This window comes from Falco naumanni, chromosome Z, assembly GCF_017639655.2.
Source record: "Falco naumanni isolate bFalNau1 chromosome Z, bFalNau1.pat, whole genome shotgun sequence".
Lineage (NCBI taxonomy): Eukaryota > Metazoa > Chordata > Aves > Falconiformes > Falconidae > Falco > Falco naumanni.
Genome location: NC_054080.1, coordinates 85,749,771 through 85,769,442, shown reverse-complemented (window position 1 = coordinate 85,769,442; position 19,672 = coordinate 85,749,771). Strand labels below are relative to the sequence as shown.

At 42.3% G+C, this 19,672-nt stretch overlaps 1 protein-coding gene across 4 annotated transcripts in view; it reads right to left on the bottom strand.

Annotated features, from left to right (window-relative positions):
• WDR7 (WD repeat domain 7) overlaps positions 1–19,672 on the bottom strand; it is a 142,030-nt gene that overhangs the window by 35,605 nt on the left and 86,753 nt on the right. For all 4 annotated transcript variants that reach the window (XM_040580958.1, XM_040580957.1, XM_040580955.1 and 1 more), the window contains 2 exons: positions 10,953–11,139; positions 600–717 (listed from right to left, as the gene is read on the bottom strand). In XM_040580958.1, the coding sequence (XP_040436892.1) occupies positions 600–717; positions 10,953–11,139 (305 nt within the window). The remainder of the gene's footprint in view (positions 1–599; positions 718–10,952; positions 11,140–19,672) is intronic.

Here is a 19,672-nt window from a genome sequence, read left to right as displayed (position 1 = left end):
TTCAACAAGGACTCATCTCCTTTAAGTGAATCTTAATCCCGTAAAACTAAAGGTCAAGATAAGGAAATGCCTGGGTCTTCATTACATCATTTCCATGCACTTGTACATCTTTTTTTAGGTATTAAGTGGCTGTTTTGTAACAGGGTTCTTTTTGGCTGGCCACTGACCATCTCCCATCCTATTGCTTTAGCTCAGCCAAAGCTCCGGGCTGTATCTAGGCTACCATGCCCAGCCAACACGAACCTCACAGCAGTGTCTCCTCTTCCTCACCCTGCAAACCCCATGGCTAAGTCTCTGCTCAATTTTAATTCATACCTAATGGGGTCATGTGTGTGCTGCTCAAAGGAGGCAGGATTTTACAAATCGCTATTGGAAGTTTATATAACCAGAACACAAGCTAAGACAGAACTCATCACACTCAGGTAAATATTGCGCCTGTCGTCAATTACGGGTGATTCTGATATCTGCAGGCACAAGTATATTACACTTGCTGGTTCCCTTTTTGGAGAGGAAGGGAGAGATTTAATTCTCTATTGCTGTTCGTAAGCCTGGAGCCTCAAAGCTCAGAGGAAAAGCTGCTGCCGAGTGGCCCCACTCACCTCCTTGGCGATGGTGGTGATGAAGGCGGGTGGTCTGGCGGTGGCGATGAGGGAGAGAGCGTGCCGCGCCGAGCGGGCAGAGTCGGCGGCCGGGCTCAGGGGCAGCCCCATTGTGATGCTAAATGGGCACCAGACAAAGACGGGAGAAAGAAAAGGAGCATTAGAAATATAGAGTGAAAAGATTAGAAACAGCTTATAATGTCAGTTCAAGGTCAACGGGAGCACTCAAACAGTTAGAATATAATGGACTTCCAACAATGAGCAGTGATTAGGAGTCAGGGTGTTCTATCATCAAATACAAAATCGAATAATTAACCATGAAGATTGAAAACAGTATGTGCATCTGTCCAAAGCGTTAAAAAGGCCTTGTTAACAAATTATCTGTATGTGCTGAATACATATCACCCAACTGAGGACAACGCAAACACAGAACGTCTTCCCAAGAATTTATGGTTTACTCTTTTACGATATTTTAAACACGGGACAAAAAATACCCTGTTCATACTCATTCCCCTTAATTCCGCCAAGCACTGCTTATAGGAGAGGAAAGCAAGAAGCTTCCTGAAGAACTAAACCCACCAAATCTATTCGGTTTGATTTTCTTCACTGCATGACTCAGTTACAGCAGCATGATGAGATGACAGACAGCCCCGTACCGTATGCTTCCTAATGGCAGAAATTATTCAAAAGCTCTTCAGAATTTCTAACACTGAGGTTTTAACAGCAGTTCCTTGAATAACAGTAAGGGATCAAGCGGCACCTAAATTTTCTGTACTTAATACTGTTCCTTGTGTTTATCTTGTCATAGCAAATGAAAAGCAAGGAAGCACCCAGTAACTGCGCCGAGCAAAAACACAATTGGGTACTTGGTAATTGAGAGCATCTGTACCTGACAAAGACACCACACCGACTAATTTTTGTCTGAAAACTTCCTTTCTTAAAATCATACTAGTTTAACCGTCACTGTTGTATACATCACAGGCAGAGCCCTGTTTTGTTAGGCTAGTTGTACATTATCCAGCAATTCTGCAAATCCTTCCTGCGCCCCCTCCCACAGCCACCCAGAGCGTCCCAGCCCCCGGGCCCAGAACACAGGTACCTCTCCAAGCTAACAAATTTGTGCCTTCAACAAATTAAGCTAATACATAATGATACATCGGTGTGCATCTAAACACGAGAGTACAGAATTCAAGAGCACTGCAAGGCCCTCAGAGCCGAGGGTTACAGGTTTGGGAAGAGTCACGTGGTGGCAAGGCAGTGTTTGAGCACTGGTTTGGATGCGCTGCAGGCACACGGGTCTCCCCAAGGAGAGGACATTTCACAGAGGGAAACTACAGCGGTGAAGGGGGAGGAAATGGTGGGGAAAGAGCTATGGGGAGATCAGGGGTGAACGTGCTTTGATATGGAATTCGGCTTTTACAGAAGGGGAGGAACACCTGGGAACCAGCATGTGTTGGGATTACCCTGATGTGCTCCACCTACCCCACAAAGGAAAGCTTCTCCAACGTGACTGTTACAGCATGGAAAGAGAGATCACAAACCAGTTTGCCAGCTCTAAAATATTGTAAAGTTCTCCTGTAACATATAGTCTGATCAATCCTGCTGCCATGGACCACACTTCAACCAAGCAGGAGCCCTAGAAGTGTTCTGTTCTGTTTTTTTCAATAAAGACAAAACAAAAGAAAGGTAAGTTTCTTTTGCTCACCCCTGGCATCAGTGCACCATTTGAGCATGTGGCAATTCTGCATGGATTTTACTATGTCATGAAAAGCTGTGTTTGGGAATGCACTGAAAGCACTCCTTCAGCTAGCCTTTCTCTTTGTTATTTTACTTAGAGATTAAGTAACACGCACAAAAAAAAAGCATTAACCTGTAAACAACATCTACAGATTTACCCTTTTCCCGTGGAAAGGAAATACTTTTCTGCAGACAAGGTGGGCAGCAGTTGCTGTTCCTGAGGCTCGGAGAGGGAGCAGATCCTTCCACGCTGCACAGAAGGCGTGTGCTCCCAGACATGTGGAAGTGAACAGCACTAACTGGCCAACACACAGCAGAGGCATTGAGTTTTAAAGCCGTTCCAATATCTTAGCTGGTGACATTGCAAGTACCTGTGAATGCTGAATGTTAATAAAAGTGAAGCTTTTTGCTAAAGCAACTATGTCATTCAAGCACACGTTAACAAGATAGTTTTATTACATGAAAGAAGATAGCATCTGCAGCTTTCTTTGCTATCAACATGATTTCAGATGCTTTAATACTTTGACAGATGTACATGAGATAAAAATACCTTCAATACAATGAGTACTAGTCCGGTGAAATAATCTTATCTAGAATCTGCAGTTTCAGAAGAACACCACGTGTTTCTAAATGCCACGGACAGTCAGTTACGGCTCATTGCAATGCGCAGCAGTGACAGTTGAGCAGCAGGAAGCTCGCTGCTCTGCACCACCAGCAGCCATAACCGGCTCTCACTCCACAGCCTGCACACATCTGCGCCGTCCCACCACTGCCCGAGGATTACTCATTTAAGGAAGAGCTGCCACTGCCAGCTCTCCTGCTGCATTCATTTTACACACGTGATGCTATTAGCATGGCTGAACGGGAGTGCACTGCTCCAAACCCCCACCTGCCTTCACTGGAGTTTGGATGCTGCTGGTGGGCGGTTCGGCTGTGCCTGCTTCACTCGGCACACCTGAGGGCCAAGGGCCAACAGATTGCTCTCTTCACTCCTCCGGACCCACTGGGCTGGCAGGCTTAGCCCTCACCTGCACCTCAGGGGACCCTTGAGATTTCTTTCAACCAGAAAGCTGCCAGCAACCTCTGTGGTGGGCAAGTCACAGAAAACAACAGCAGAGTCACGGAGAACAGTATAATCATTCCACACTTCTATCCCTTTGGCATCTCTACGTGCTTTCAAACTGGTAAAAACTGTTTTACCAGGGTCAACAAAGTTCATTCTGCTCTGGAAACAGAGTCAGACACAACTTGCTCTGAAAATAAATGAGGGAAAGAAGAAACTGAAACAACCCCAAGGACATGGAAATCACAGCACACATCTTGTATTCCAGGCACCCCAAACAATACAGCGTGGCGTTTCCACCATGCTGTGCCACAAAGCCCAGGTGAAGTCCAAACCCACTAACTCAAAATGGCAAGCAAAAGCATCAGTTACCTTAAACTCCAAAATTATTTGAATTAATCTATCTATTCACCTTGTGACATTAATATTTGAGAGCTTCTCTTCTTCCAGGCTAAACCAGAAAAAAATATTTATCTTCAACAGAAGTTATTCTGATGTTTCCTATAGCAAACTTCGTAATGACATTCTCTGGAACTGAGGCAGGAGGAAATCTACATTTTCAGAGCCAGGATGGAGAGCACTAGAGATGGTGGTTTCCCCCCCCCCAACATTTCAACACGAGACCACATGTTCAAATGTGAGTAAGAGAAAATAAGTGTGACACAGCACTTCCTTGGGCACAACTGAGAATCTCCTCTCAGCCACTGTTTGAAGGGGTTCCTCCTCCCCTGTACCAAAAAAATTCAGTAGAAGAGCAAAGAGTAACAGAAGTTACAAAGCCAACTAGCTTATTGCAAAGCCTATTAATGGTTTTATAGAGGATTTAGGTAGCACGTGGTAACTGAACAATTACACTACTTAGTTGAGAGAGAGACGGGTATGTATGTGTGGTGTGGATGTCTATAGAGGACAACACATTCTCTGAATTTCTTTAAGTGTCTTTAAAAGTATTTCTATATGCAATATCTGATTTAATATTGTGAAAGCTTACAAATTGAATCCTTTGCAACAAAGAACTTCAGGGTGGTTAAAGCATTCTCTGCCAAATTAACCATTTTTCCAGAGCAACAACAAGATGAGGTATGGATCGATCACTGTTCTACAGACCTGAATTCACAAACCAAAGTTTACTATAATTTTCTTCCCTATTCCTCACCTCCACTGTATGCATTAAAACTACCAAATTTGAAACCCAATAAAGTTTCTGCAACAATAAAGATGTTCTCCTTGGCCTTTTACTTGTAAAACCACATTTGCATATAAGTTAAAAAATCCTGTACAGATGTTACAGACAGAAGCGATAAACCGGGAAGGAAGTGGTACCGAAGTCAGGCTTTCAGGGGGGCTCATTATCTCCCCAAAGCAATCAAATCCCCCAGCGCTTCAGTACTTTTTTTCTCTAAAGAGGCTTCGTGTTTCTGCCAGCAGTATTTTTCCTTACAGGGTGCTTGGTAAAGCCTGCATTTTCCTGAAAAGCAACAGGCTTTTTGCTAATTCATTAGGCATGGCTCAGCAGTGGTAGTATGTGGGCAGAGATTAACCCGCTCCGGGGCCAGGCAAGCTGCTCTGCACGGCCCCTTTCAGAGCAAAGCCCTGTGCAACGGGCACACCGCACCGAACCCCAGAACAAAACCAAAGCAGAAGCAAAAGTAATGTATGGAGGGAAATTCTGGCTTTCACACCCAGACCTCTATTCTTGTATTGACGAGTTTTAGGAGTTCTGTATGTGCAGCAAGAGCCAGCAGCATGTGTTTTCCCTCTTGTCAGCTTACAGTGCAGTGAGAAGTCAGAGGGCAGGATGAGGACATTTGAAGAATTGTTTCTGTACACATAACACAAAGTGAATGCAGCTTGTCCTGTAACGTGTGTCTTTTAACACCACAGACAATATTCTACCTGCAAACAGCAGTAAAAAACTTGGATTTGTTACTGGTTTTATTTGTGCTTTTGATTTATGCCTTTTAGCTCCAGAAGGCTGATTCCAAGTGGCCAGTATCCTGCATCACCAGGGAACGATGCCCTCTCTTTTCCCAAATCCATCACCAACCTCCCCCACACCAGTGATCTGAACACCTTCAGTTTTTTGGAAACCAATACACTATTTGAATAATGCTTCCAATGAAATACAGACTTTTAAAACAGGTAACCTGTTTACATGTGTAGCACAAGCTATTACAACTTTAGAGTCATGTTTATGTACTTCACTGCTTACAAAAAGTAAGGAAGGTATATTTAAAAAGCTGATTCTTAAAAGAAGTGGAAAACAACAAGCTACCTGTGAAGAGCTGAAGGTAAATGGAAAAGTTTTTAAGGGCAATGAATAGAAAATGTAATAATTGGATCTCTACATTTCACGACTTCCACAAAGCAGTGCCAGATAAAAAACTTCATGGGACTAAGAATGTGAAATTTCAGCATATAAGCTAATGATTGTGATTAGGATCTCTTTGCTAACTGGACTCAAAGCAGGAAGCTGATCCAGCTGGTCGCAGAGAGATGCAAGAGGGAACTCACAAAGGATGTGATTCCACAGGGATCTTTTGAAGGGTGTAGACATGGGGCCATCTCACCTTTCGAGAAAGCTGCTATTCTGCACAAAGGACATGCAGCCCCTTTTCTCTCCTCTGGTTGGAGACTTTGCTTTGATGCTCTGAGGTGAGTGGAAGGGGGGGAAAAAAAGGAAAGGTGGGTATATCCCAGCTCATTTAACAGAAACCTCTACATCAATACACTTCAAAACCACCGTTGCTTACATGGGCAGCCTTGAAGTGATGGCTGAACGAACGGGAGGAACCGAAGCCCCTCTGTGGCATAAAGCCAGCAAGCACAGTACTCCTCCTCCTCCTCAGCTCCTGGAGGGGCTGTGGGTGCTGCAAGACCCCTGCCCATCGTGTGATACAGCTGCAGGTCACTCCAGCCTCCTGGAATCCAGGGTCTAAACCAGAACTGACATGGACACACATCCCTGCTGTTTCCAGGTTTAAATCATTTCTGTACGGCAGCACGTGGCAGCGTGTCATTATCACCTTTAGGACCAAGTACCCAGCTCACATTTCTCTTTTAAAACCCTCGACTTCAGCAATTTTTTAGGCTGTGTTCTAAAAATGTTACACTGTATTGGAAGACTAGGGATGTCCCTGCTATATATCCTACGGCTCCACAGATACAATTTGTAAGAACATAGAAGTATAGGAAAGTTTTCCTACAGCCTAATTATTTTAGTGCGTGCATATATGTGAAAACATACGGATCAATTAGAAAACAACTCGCCAGTTGTAGCATATTATATCATAATCTATATCAAATTGTAGCTTGCAATTCAAAGGGCAAAAATAACGTACAGCCATGATCCATACCGTCTTCCACGCCAAGAAATTAAACCCTAATAAATGCCAGAAAAATACACTTAATCCTCACAACTGAGCAGTTTCACTCAGCATGGCAGGCTAGCACAGTATAACCTTCAGGGACTAGCATCAACTGGGAGCGTGGAGGACTTACAGATACTAGAGTTTTGGATAGCAGCTCAGATATTTAATTCAGAAGGGAAAAAAGAGAAACACTGCTTTTTTTTGTGTCAATAAATGTGAAGTGATTTTTAAAAAAAAAAAAAAAAAAAGCAGAAGTTTTGACATAAAAGCTCTTTCATAAAACATTCTTAACATCAGGGAGAGAAGCCAGGCAGCTGTGCGCTGTTATTGTGTACACGGTAAATCAGGCACAAAAAGGGGCAGCTCAGCAGGGCACCGGGAGGGTAAGATGCACACTTAACCCCCTGCACACATTGTTGCTCTCTTTCTTTCCATCTTCATCTGCCTGCAGTCGGTACTGTATCTGTCATGAATGTAACAGGCCATTTTCAATCTAAATCTTGTTATGGATTAATAAGCAAACACTTTCTCGCTTATTATGCAATTTATCATGATGAAAATTGCATTGGGCTCCTCAAGGCTACATGCTGATACATTCATTTATTCAGCGCTCTGTGGATAGAGAGCCATACTAATCTTTATGACAGCTAAGGATGTAATTGCAAGATGAAAACGACTTTCTGAAGAACCGTGTTCACCTGGCTTCTGTAAGTCTGTATTTACATACAATAGGGCTCAGGAGATTCTCTGGCAAGGTAACACATTCTTTTGTCACAAGAAATAACTGGAGTTCAGACAAATAACAATATTAATCCAGTTTGTACATATTGCTCCATTAACACACCACCACCACACGGCAATCATGCATTCTTTTCAAACCTTGAGGAAATTAAAACTGGTACATAAAACAGGTGGTAATATCTGCCTTAGTATCACATAAAAGAAAGTCAGAAACCTTAACACCTCCACAGATGGATGATAAAATGCATACATCTTATTAAGACAACCCTGGCCAGTTCCTTACTGCACACAGCATTTAAAATGTGTGTGTTAATAAGCAAGTATTTGTAAGTACATTTGTAAAATAAAATTAATTGATAATAGAGCAGTTTTCAGTATTGTAGGATTTGAAAACAAATGCAAAGGTTACATGCTATGGGCGTGTAAAAGTGATCACGGCATTAAATGCCATTGCTACCAGCAAAACAAATCCTTGACTAAAATAGAAAAGTAACTAAAAATATACATACATTATTTAAAAACCTCACTATTTTCTAATTAGAAGGGTATTCAATAGTTTCACGCAGTGAGATATAAAAGAACAGTATTTACTGTGATTTAGCAAACAATAGCCTTAGAATAGAATGGAAAACCGCCTAATTGTTTAAGGATTATTTTTTTTTAATACCTAAAGTGGTATTATTACTGCAATGCTGTAAACGAGAATACCTGTAAGCTAAGCAAACCCCCTCCTTCCACTGAGCACACTGTTTTACATGCAGACGAACATTCACTTGACCACTGAAGGCCTAATGCAGTTTTTAAATAGTTTTAAGGTAACGCAGACATCTCCTGCTTTCATGTAATACTCTCCTCTCCCACGCACTTCAGGGTACACCCAGAAAGCTCGTCAGATGTTAGCAATGCCATCAGGCAAAATATTACTTGCTGCTAAAATGAGCCTCTGCATTTTATGAAAAGAAATACAGTAAAATTAATTCTCAAATAATCAATTATGATGACCTTGGCAATTTCAGACACTACTTCAGACCTCCCCCAACTCCCCCCCTCCCCAAGCAAAAACTGTGCAAAGGAAGTCACAGACCAGTCAGCCCTCTTCCTTTTGGAATGAAATTGTTTCGCTGTTAATGAATTCTTTATCAATTACCAAGTGGTTTACAGATTAACTCTTAAGGAACATCACTAATTAAAATATTATGTAGAAAGCACTACATAAATTAAAAATTAAGCATGAAACATGTTTAAAAAAGCTAGGGAATATTCACACAGTACTTGGGATGCCAGACCAAGAAAGCACATGGACTGCGCTTGGTGTGGACGAGGACAGCTCTGCTGAACTGAACGTCGCGATCCACCCCGTCGTTTGTATTTGCATGGAAACACGCTGCATCAGCACCGATGCAGAATGCAGGACTGTGAAGCTCTAACAGCCTATGCATTTAAGAACATAAACGTGCTTCACAATAAAAACATGCTGAGGTCTTATTAGAAAAAAAAATATAGAAAATATCGATGTTATGTGATGAAGATTATTATTAAATTTAAATATTTTTATTAACCGTAATTTTCCAAGTGGATGTCTGCAGAACTTTAATATACTACAGTATTAATCTGTACTGACAACAAAATAAATATGAAATTTGTATTTGCTCGAGGCAATTCTCCACCTACAGCAGGAGCTACATGTTTTGTATGTCCAAACGGAGGACTAATTTGGTCCTATGCAAGAGCCATGTACCTACGAATGAAAATTTTGTCTCAGCAGCACTAACGTATATCCACTTATATTTTTCAAGGTTTTCCATTAAAAGCAGAAAGCTTGAAATAGCTTTCAAAGCCAATTACATAAAGCATAGTATCATTGTTTTATTTCATATAAACAGCCTACTATGGTTGCTTCTTACAGTGATTTTTCATTTGTTCTTTATTTATACACAGAAATGAGAGCCTCTCCACTTGCACGTTTAAGTGGTTTGCTTTTTTAATAAAAACTAAATACAGAAAAATTTGTTCAGATGGATTTAAACTAAATTTCAGACAGGATGATCAATTTCACAACAAACATTAATAAAAATAAGGACTATATTGCAAAACTCTTTCCTGTGCAAACAAGCCTGTTGTCATTAATCAGATTACTGGTGTGAGTAAAGACTGTTCATGTGAGAACTGGGGCCGCAGTTAAGATTTATTACATTTAGCCCTCAGATCAAAAAATCACAGATACTCAACAAAAAGGCCACTCCTGTCCTGCAAAGTTGCAGACATTGAATAAATCCCAAGCGCTAATATTCAAGAATCCCATTATCTTAACACCAAACGCATTAAAAAAAGGCAAGATGCTACCTTTATTACACAAGTCATCTTAATGACTTCACTTACCCATTTAGCCATAATTATTTGATGGTGTGATTGATAGTACGTGGCCTGATCGAGTGCAACAACTTGTGTACGTACCTGTGTACACATAACTAGAAGTTGTACAGTTACAGTAATTTTGAAGAAGTGGAACAAACAGGTACTTAAGAGTTCATGCACAAAAAACTCCGCAAAACCCAGCATTACCTTTTTGCTGTGCATTTTATGTCAAAGCATCGCACTTTCTCTTGAAATTTGCCCCCCACCCCAATTCCAAATACCTAATTTAAAGAAGATTTTATTTCAAGGAGGTTAGAACAGAGGTACAAGACAGCATACCATATAAATCTTGAGAGACTTTAATAAGTTGTTCTCTGACCCTAGAGACAGGCTGTGGTCTATTGTGTTTATGATTTCTTAGCAATCCTTGAATCTACAGGTTACCTTGATGATATTAATAGCGCTCCTAAAATAACTACCTTTTCCAAAACAATTCACATCCTGATGGGATGGCTTGCAAAACCATGGGGGAAAAAATATCCATATATTCAGACACACCGGTGAAAAATACCAAATACCTTCTGAAAATACCATTTTTACAGTTAAGAAAGGTTAAAAAAATATGTTAAAGGGACAGACATATTTTTGATACAAAAATGTTTAATGCTCTTCTTTTCTCAAAATTACTAGCAATATGACCAGAAGATGAACGCTGTGTAGCCCCAAGCAACACCTACCAAGTGATTGGTGTCTCCCAGTTTCAGAGGTGGTGACCCACAGCGCCAGGAGAAGCCAGCACCGCAGTGCTCCATCTCTCCTGCTGCAGTGAAACCCTCTTCTCCCTTCCGCGATCGCCCACAGGAGCTGCCTGAGGCTGCAAACTGAGCCAGGCTAAGGCAGGCTTGAAATTGTAATTTACGTGGTACTGGTTCAAAAACAAAACTTGAAACAAGAAGTTATTCCTTGTCCCACTTTCTTGCCCAGTACCACAGCCATGGGGATTTGAAGCAACTGCTGCAAAACCTAGATGCGTAGGTCAGAAACGACACAAGTAAATGTTTGTAAGCCAGTAAAAGCAATACCTACTTAGCAAGCTGTTTCTCCGCATCTGCACAGAGCTCCAGAAGGCCCATCAGCACGGCAGAGACATCCATGTAGGGCTCCCACACGGTAAAGCCGCGGCCGATAAGGTCAATGGCAGTTCTGCGGATGGTGCTGTGCGCAGGCAGCTTGGGGCTGGGCGGCTGCAGCAGCAGGAACGTCAGTGCCTTGCCTGTCATGCAGAATGGGAGAGGATGGGACAGTGAAACGAGTTGCAGAATGGATTTGGCCTTGTTTGCAAATACTGATAAGAAACACATATTATGAAAACCTGCTCAAATGTTACAGTATTTTGGCTTTATCCCACCAACGGCCAGTTTGTTCCTGGAACGAATCTGTCTGCGTAGTACAGTGATCTGAATCAAACAGACCCACACCAATATTGCCAGTGGTGAGTCTTAAACACAGTGTTTTCACTACAGAAGAAATAAAACTAAATGTATTTTTGAAAACATGTAAGTTCTCTAACATGCCTAAATATTTCTGCCTGAAAAATCTGCAAAAAGTGAGAATAAACCAAAACATCAAAATCAAAAAGAAACTATTAAATAAAACTCCTCCCTTAAATAGACGTTTCCTAAGAAAACCCTGAAAATCTGTAGTAATATGTAATAAAAGCTTTCAGAAAAAAAGGTAGATCATTTTGAAAGGGCGTCTAAGAAAAACAAGCTTAAAAGATTAAACATGGGAAAACATCAGCTGAAATAAACCATGTTGAGATTACACACTTTTTCATCAGTATCTCAGCCACAGCCAGAAGCAGTCCAGGCTAGATGGGCTTAACTGAGTGAGAAACAGCAAAAGTCAGTCACCAAAGTTGCCACAACGACTTCTTGTTTCCAAACGTGCCACATGCCTGCAGGCGCAGGGCTCAGGAGAGGTGGCACAGTCAGCTCTTTAATTACAAAATCCTGCGCTGCACTACGATGACATCTCCTCAGTAACTGATAGACGTGATGTTTAATCCAAGTGAACTGTCCATCTGGGGACTTGCAGTGACCAACGCTGCAAAAGCGATGCTGTGTGCCCCTTCCCCGAGCCCAGGGTGAGCACGGACCCCAGCAGCGTGGCCGCTTGCCCACAGGAGAGCGGCTGCCCCGGTGCTCATGCCCAGCAGCGCTTTGGCAGGCAGCTCTGGCCCGCAACACAGGAAGAAAAACACGCATGGACAAGCTCATAACCTGGGACCAGGAGCTCCGGGGATTTGCCCACTTTTCCCGCTCTTGGCCCGGTACAAGCTGAGCAGGGGGAAGGACAGAGCAGAGCGCACTGGTGACAGCCCGGCAAAGGTCCCCAGCCCATCACCGAGATGCTCAGCAGCGCTGGCTCCCGGGTGCGGGTGAATCAGGAGCCAGGTACCCCATCTTACAGCAAGGGCTTCTCTTCCTTGCAAAATATACATCCTACTGATACCTCCTCCGCCACAGCAGATGCATAGGGATTAGGAATGCTGGATTTGGGAAAGGGAATTTTGTAAGGCCTCCATATCACTCCATCCTGGGATAGACAATGGGATGTTTGTGACCACTTCTGTTCCCAGATCTCAGCAGCTCCAGAACCGTGCCTGGGTCTTCGGGTACGGAAACACTCCACAGCATGTGAGCATTTAACAGCACCGCCTGCCGCACCTGAGCAGAAATCTCCCTGAGTGGGGCCCACAAATAAATGCTGAGAAAGTTGCCTGAAAGTTCACAAGATTTATCATTTTCACCACTGCAGTGTCGCACCTCACTAAACAAGCATTAGACATATATATATATATATAAAAACAATTAAAATGGAGAATTGGCTCTCATATAGGAAAGTGTGCTTTAGCCCATTTCTTTCTAGGCCCACCACCAGTCTTGTCTCATGCATGTCCTACACATGATGATTCAACCACTGCCGTGAGCGACGCAGTGCTCCCAGGCGCTGGGGCAGGGCTGCCGCAGCACGGCGCTTGGCTTTGAGCCCTGCCCTTGCGCTGATGCCGAGCACTGGCAGATAGGAGAGGCAGCTCTCCAGAAAGGGCAGGAGGCGCCCGGTACCAGGGCAGGCTCCGCAGCCCCAGACCGAAGAGCTGGGCTCGCTTTGCCACCTCTAACTCTGTTTTGAAAGAACAGCTGTGGCGGAGTTTCAGCAGGAACTGCTAGACACGTCTCCCACCTTTGCAGGACGCAGCGTTTGGTGGTTAAGGTCCGTTAGAGATGCAAGCTCAAACATTTATCTCTTGCAGGTGAAGGAACTGAATTTTGGGTCATTTGTGTTATGTTTTAGTGTCTTGGCCATTCAGACACTTATGTTAGAGACTCTGCCTTCAGCACTGTCCCCTCAGGTCACCTCTTTGTAAACAAACCACAGCTGGTAACGATCCCCCTCCCTACTGAAAGTGGCAGCAGAACCTAGAATAACAAGACAAATTAATTTCCCAAATCAGAGAGCAGAATATTCAAACAATTCAAACAAATATTGTATTTTTCCCTAAAGGGTTGTTATAATATTAGATCTGTAATTCCCCCCCGATTTCACAACACACCCTTACGATGGCTACAGAGGACCATAGGCAGCAAAGGGAGCTGGTGGGGGCTGGGGGTGCCATGGAAGGTACCCGCTCCATCCCCTCCCTTCCAAGGGCTGCATGCGTAACACACGCATTGCATTGCAACTGCTTCACAGCATTGTGTCCAACCTCAGTAACTCTCTCCCTCCTCTCCACAACACTTTTTTTTTTTTTTTCTTTTAGCAAGAAATATAGCTTAAGGGAGTAGTGGGGAAAGAGAGAAATGATGTCCCCAAAAATGTCAACATACCTGAATTCTAATCCAGGTTCCACTTATTGAGGAAATGTGACTAATAATTTAATTTAATAGATTATTTTAAAATAAAAATAATTACATTTATATAAATGGGTAGGAGGGCAAAACCAAGCAACACTTCAAGATAATTTACCGTTATCTCATTCTAACCTCTTAATAATGTTCATTTAGCTTGCTATTGTGATAACTACTGATTTTAACAGGTTTTTCTTTAGTCTTCAGAACTGTCCTCTACAAGTTGCTCATTTTGTTTATTAAATAAGCCAGCCACCTGTCATTTCAAGCATTCAGAAAAGCCAACAACTGACACGTTTTTCTAGTCCATTCACGCTAACCCCTTATACATGTGTAACAAAACCTGAAAGTTTCTTCTTGAAGTGGACAGCAGGCCACGAAGCTCTAGTTTGTGTGAATTTTATTGTCTCAAATATTAAGAACCTAACTAAAAAGTGACTACTCAAACATTACTGCAATGAAACATGCCTACCAATTTCACAGGAATCCTCCTAGCATTGCTCCTGCTGAAACCCACCTTGTGTGAACTGAGCTAAGGAAAAAGATGAACTAAACAAAAGTCATTCTGCTGCCTGTTTCTTAGCATGGACATCTTTGTTTAAGCTTTGACTTGGCTTAAATGAATGAATTAATATTGACAAAAACATCAACTAAGCTAATGAGTTGTTAGTTAAGGCAATAAACATGTCACATTAGAGTCAGTGCAGTAAAGAGGTAATTAGCCCTGGAAAAGCTCTGCTGATTGGGGCTGCGGAGACCCTCTGCTCTTAACCTTTGAGTCCATTATGCAGAGCAGGACCAGAAGCAGCCACACTAACATGTCCTGGACCCGCAGCCTTGCCTGCGCTGCCAGGGCAGGTCCCTGTCATGCCTGGTGCTGATTCAGCATCTTTTAGTGAACCTACACACCTGTGCTGCCAACAAACAGGCAATGAAGGTCTTTTAGTAGAAGTCTGGGCCAAAACAGTGATGTGGCAGAACAGATCCTACCAGACCAGAACGCAGATGTGACTCTGCTTGAACGTGCTCCTCCTGCTTTTGGAAGGGCTCTGCAATTACTGTAAGCAGGGGGTGCAGTCTTTCTTGCTGGAAATCTAAATAGTATCACCCTCTTTAAACAAAAAAGTTTTTAAAATCTGCCTTAGAAAAACACTAAGCTTTAATGATTTACTGTTATAAAACGTCATTAAGAAACAAACCAACAAAAACTCCTCTCACTGAAGGCCGGGGTGTGACTTGCTAGACAGAATTACTTCAAGCCATAATTTAGCAGAAACATAGCTTAGGAAATGCCATTCCTATAAAAATTTGTATTAAAGTAATTTTGTTCCAAATGTTTCATTCTGCATTGGTACACCTATGCTACAAGCATATGGAAATAATAAAAAAAAAGCAGCAGAGGAGGTAACCCAGAGCGCAGACTTTGTCCCTGGACCGAGCTGACCCTCATGTCAGTACCAGGGAGCTACCAGGAGTACCAGAACCAGACTAGATTTTTCTCAGCCAGTGGAGAAGAATAAAATTTTAGACACAAGTATCGAAGTACTTTCAACATTTAGGATAGAGATAGCAAATCTGCCTGTTCCCTGAAATGATTTCTGTATATCCTCACAAGAAACACCCTACGTGACAGCACACAGACACCTGTACAAAAAGCTGCATCCAGCAGACTGAGGCGTAGGTACAAGTCTGCCTGCTAATTCATGTGTTTACTTGAACATTAAAATAAAGGTTTGAGTCATTGCTCCTTTTGCCATTTTTATTAATGAAAATGTGACATGAATACCAAAGCTTGTAAGTTATTTTCAATGCATACAGCCCCTCAATTTCTGAAATGTCTTTCCTTGCTGAATCTCAAGAGCTTTGACCATATTACATCAGTCAGCATTGTTATCCCCATTTTGCTGATAGATTTAAAAAAATTAAATAATTTGCTCAGGAAAATCAATAGCACAGGCATGAACGAGACACTGATAACACTGATGCCCATTCTCATAATTTGCCACGAGATCAAGTATCCAACTAAATAAAAATGATGGACTCCAGGCATATGATTTAACTTGCTTTGCATCTTTTTTCCAGTTTTATGGAAAAAAGAAAGAAGTAAAGAATCATAGCCATATTTTTTTTTTCAGTCTGCCCTCTCTCCCTGTGTCTGTGGGCAGAATGTTTTTCTGCAAGAATGTAAACCAAATTGTGACCCTTTCTGGATGATTTTTTTACTGATTTAACATCTACCTGTAAAAAATGTCCACAGAAAGAGAAATAAAAATTGGATAGCTGGGTTAAAAATCTGTATCCCTTAATCCCTTCCTACTTCTAGTGCAGTGAATTTTTATTACGCATCTTCTCTCATCTTTCAAGACAGGTATAAAAACTGGAGAATGATTAACTAGTCATATTATTTGAAGATTTTTTTCTGAAGTTTTAGTGATGAAAAGATTTTTTTTCCCCCTACCATAATGTCAAATTTCCTAATTTTTACAGAATCCGTTTTCAGCATTTTTTCTGGCCTTTAATGTAATTTTGACCCTCAGGTTTTTTTCAAGTGAATGTGGGCTAGAAGAGACTTTCTTTTTGTTGATGACTTCAAGTCATTTAAGTACCATTCTTGCAACAGGTGCAATGCCTGTAACTTCTAAGATAATTTCAGAATTCACATGGATAAGTAGGTTTTTTCTTTCTTTTGAAAAGTATGGTCTTAGAGTATATTAAGAAGCGAAGTAGTTATTGTGCATGACGGTAACAAGACTGCATTTTATACAAAGTAAAAAACAATTTAGAACTAAATTTGAACTGCTCTGGCATAAAAGCAGAAAAGCAAAGAGGGTGAAGAGAACCGGTCCCCAACTTGTACACGTGGGACGAGGGAAAGCACCACAACCCTACGGAGTTCCCCGGCAGGCGAGCTGCAGCGCGGGGCAGCCGCGCCATCACTGCGCACTGCGTGACCAGCCGAGGGGGTGCCGGGGCAGGACAGGCAGAGCCACGGCTTGGGTGAGCCTGACCGCTGTGCAGCCTTTTTGTCCTGCCGGGCAGACAAGACAGCTGCCAGGTTTCCATCTGTGGCTCACGCAAGGACCGCTGGCTTGCGTCGTTGGTTGGTCACTTTGTGTCATTTCACTTGCTGTGCAACGATTCAAGATTAATTCTCAATACTCCTGATGCTCCAAGATTTTCCAGGGGCAGCGCAGGCTGCTCCTACCTGCCAGCAGCCAAGAACAATAGGACATTCACTGTGCAGGCAATCGATAGCGCCCACCCGCTCCTCCCGGCCGCTGCAAAGTAGAGAAACAATTCCCACTCGTGGGGCTTGCTGCTCCGCACACAGCCACTGCAGTGTTGGCTTTGCCCTTCCCGGGGCTGAGCAACAGCCCCTTCTATCACAAATATGCAAGAAGTAAAACAGTTTTGAAAAATATCTAGAGAAAGGTAGTCCCTGGTTATTTTATCAGTAAAATTTAAATCGTCACCTGAGGCTCCCATTACCTAAAAAAAGAGCAAAAGTTGCGATTAGCAAATGAACATTTGAAACAACATGAACGACTAAGTCCTTTTTTGCATTTGTATTGAAAAGATGAACATCTGCAAGTGTACAAACGCTACAAGATGGGCACTGGAGCACAGCAGAGGCAATGATGCCGTTCTCAGCTCACTCCACCATCCCAGCCCGCCACCCTGCCGCTGCACAGGGAAGCAAAGTTTGTCCTGAGATTTGTAACAACCTCTCAAGGGTTTGAAAAGTTAGTGCTTCCTAACTGAATGTGGCACATAGACACCTCGATGCTTTTTTGGGCAGCTAAGATGTTGGGTTTTAGCAATAAAAGAAAAAAATAGGGGGTTTTGCCTCATATCTGATCAGAAAGGAAGCGTCCTCATCCACTGTGAAGACTTACCACCACCAGAAATGTTATTTAAAGCTAAGGGGAATGTTTTTCCCATGTAAATTATCTATGTAAATTCTGGAAATTTAGCAGAGGTTTAACAGGTCAGAACTGCCAACCCAAGATGCAGTAAATTCCCAGCATTTCTATTAAAGAGTGTAATACATACTGCTTTTTACATTACGTGAATAGAGAGCAAAGAATATTCCTAAGTGGGGCCAGACAAACACTGCCCTAAGCTGCTTTAAACTTCAGTAAGATTTTGCATAATTCATTAGGAAGGGAGACAAAGGAAAAAAGAAGAAAATGTTTATAATAGCTGGTTTCCCAGTCTTTTCTGTCTAACTCTGGTCTAGTTCAACTGACCTAACAATGCCATTTTTCTTCCTCTTAAAATCTGCAGTGGGGGAATCAAATGCGAAAGCAAGATCAATTCTGTTCCAAGATGGTAAATGAGTTTTAGATCAGACTTGTTTCAATTTACGGAGAGAACCCAACTATGCTGCCTTAAATGCACTCTTCCCCTAAATATGAAATTCTATTACAGTACTATAGAAAGAGTAAACTATCATCATTTTAATCCAAAATTTGTTTATAATCCAGCAGGAAGGAGAAAGCCAGTATGAACTTGGGTCATAACTGTGCATTAAACTTTGTATTTTCATTTCTGTTAATTGCATAATTCTATTAAACCATGTTATTTATTTTAATCTAAATTATATAACGTTTTCTAAATAAAGCTACTTCCATTAAAATGATCATAGTTTCATAGGAAGTAGCTGTTTTTTCCATAACAGCACTGACCAAACCCTGTTAATCTCAGAAGTTTTCTCCTGTTACACATAATTCTAATGAGTTTTCTTAAGCAGTTTGGACAAGCTGTGACCCCGTGACAGCAGAAGATGCACAATATCAATGAAATAAGTCAAGTCAATGCAGCAACTTGCAGGAGGCAGGGGTCACAGTTTAACCTTCTCCATAGCACCGCTGTCCAATACATAAACATACCCACACCAACAGTGATGTGTATTTTATTCTTGACTGCTGCAAAGCCATGTGAGCAATGCAAAATCTCAGGGCAGTCCAGCTATTTCAAGTTGCTCCTTTCTCCCCAGGCTGTCACCCCAGCGGTGCCTGTCCCCTCAGTCTTGGTAGCACACCTATAGCTGGGTCTGTGCTGCAGCTGATGTCATTGACATTAGGCTCTTCATAGGGCAACCCTGTAATTGGTTCAACCAGATTTATCTTTGGAGAAAATAAAACCTGAGTGACCAGGCATTACTGGAGCAAGGGGTTACATTTGCATGTACTTGAGTAGTTTTCAAGATGAAATCAAAGCTCTCCAAAGGCCAGGATGCAGGGTAAAGATGGCTCCTTTTCTTTTTGGCTATCGCTACACATTCTGAATTACAACCCATCCAAGCTATAGCTTGAAACAGAGACTTTGACAACACCATCTCTTATGCTAAACTGGTAACTACAGCAACAGAAAGATAACCACACGAGCAGCGATTAGTTTTCTAACACATAGATCTCCAAACCAACTTACTACAGCGTCAGCCCACTGCCGGTGCTGATGGATTGCTTCCCTGGCAGCACCTAGCTGTGTTAGACAGTTTGAAATTGTACTCCTAGACAATGTGCCATCGTCTTTACGCTGCAGGGGACACAAGGACTGGCTGAAGGACTGACTGAAGGAGCCGGGTTTCTTCTCCCTGGAGCAGAGAAGGCTGAGCAGGACCTCACCACAATGTTCCAGTACTTAAAGGGCAGCTACAAAGAGGATGGAAGCTGTCTATTCACAAAGAGCCACACCAATAAGACAATGGACAACGGGTACAAGCTGCACCATGGAAGGTTTCATATTGACATAAAGAGGTTTTTGTACAATAAGAACAATCAATTCCTGGAACAACCTCCCCAGGGACATGGTGGAGTCCCCATCGCTGGAGGGTTTCAAGACTTGATTGGACACCATGCTAGATAATCTCAGCTCAGCTCCCTTTCCCAC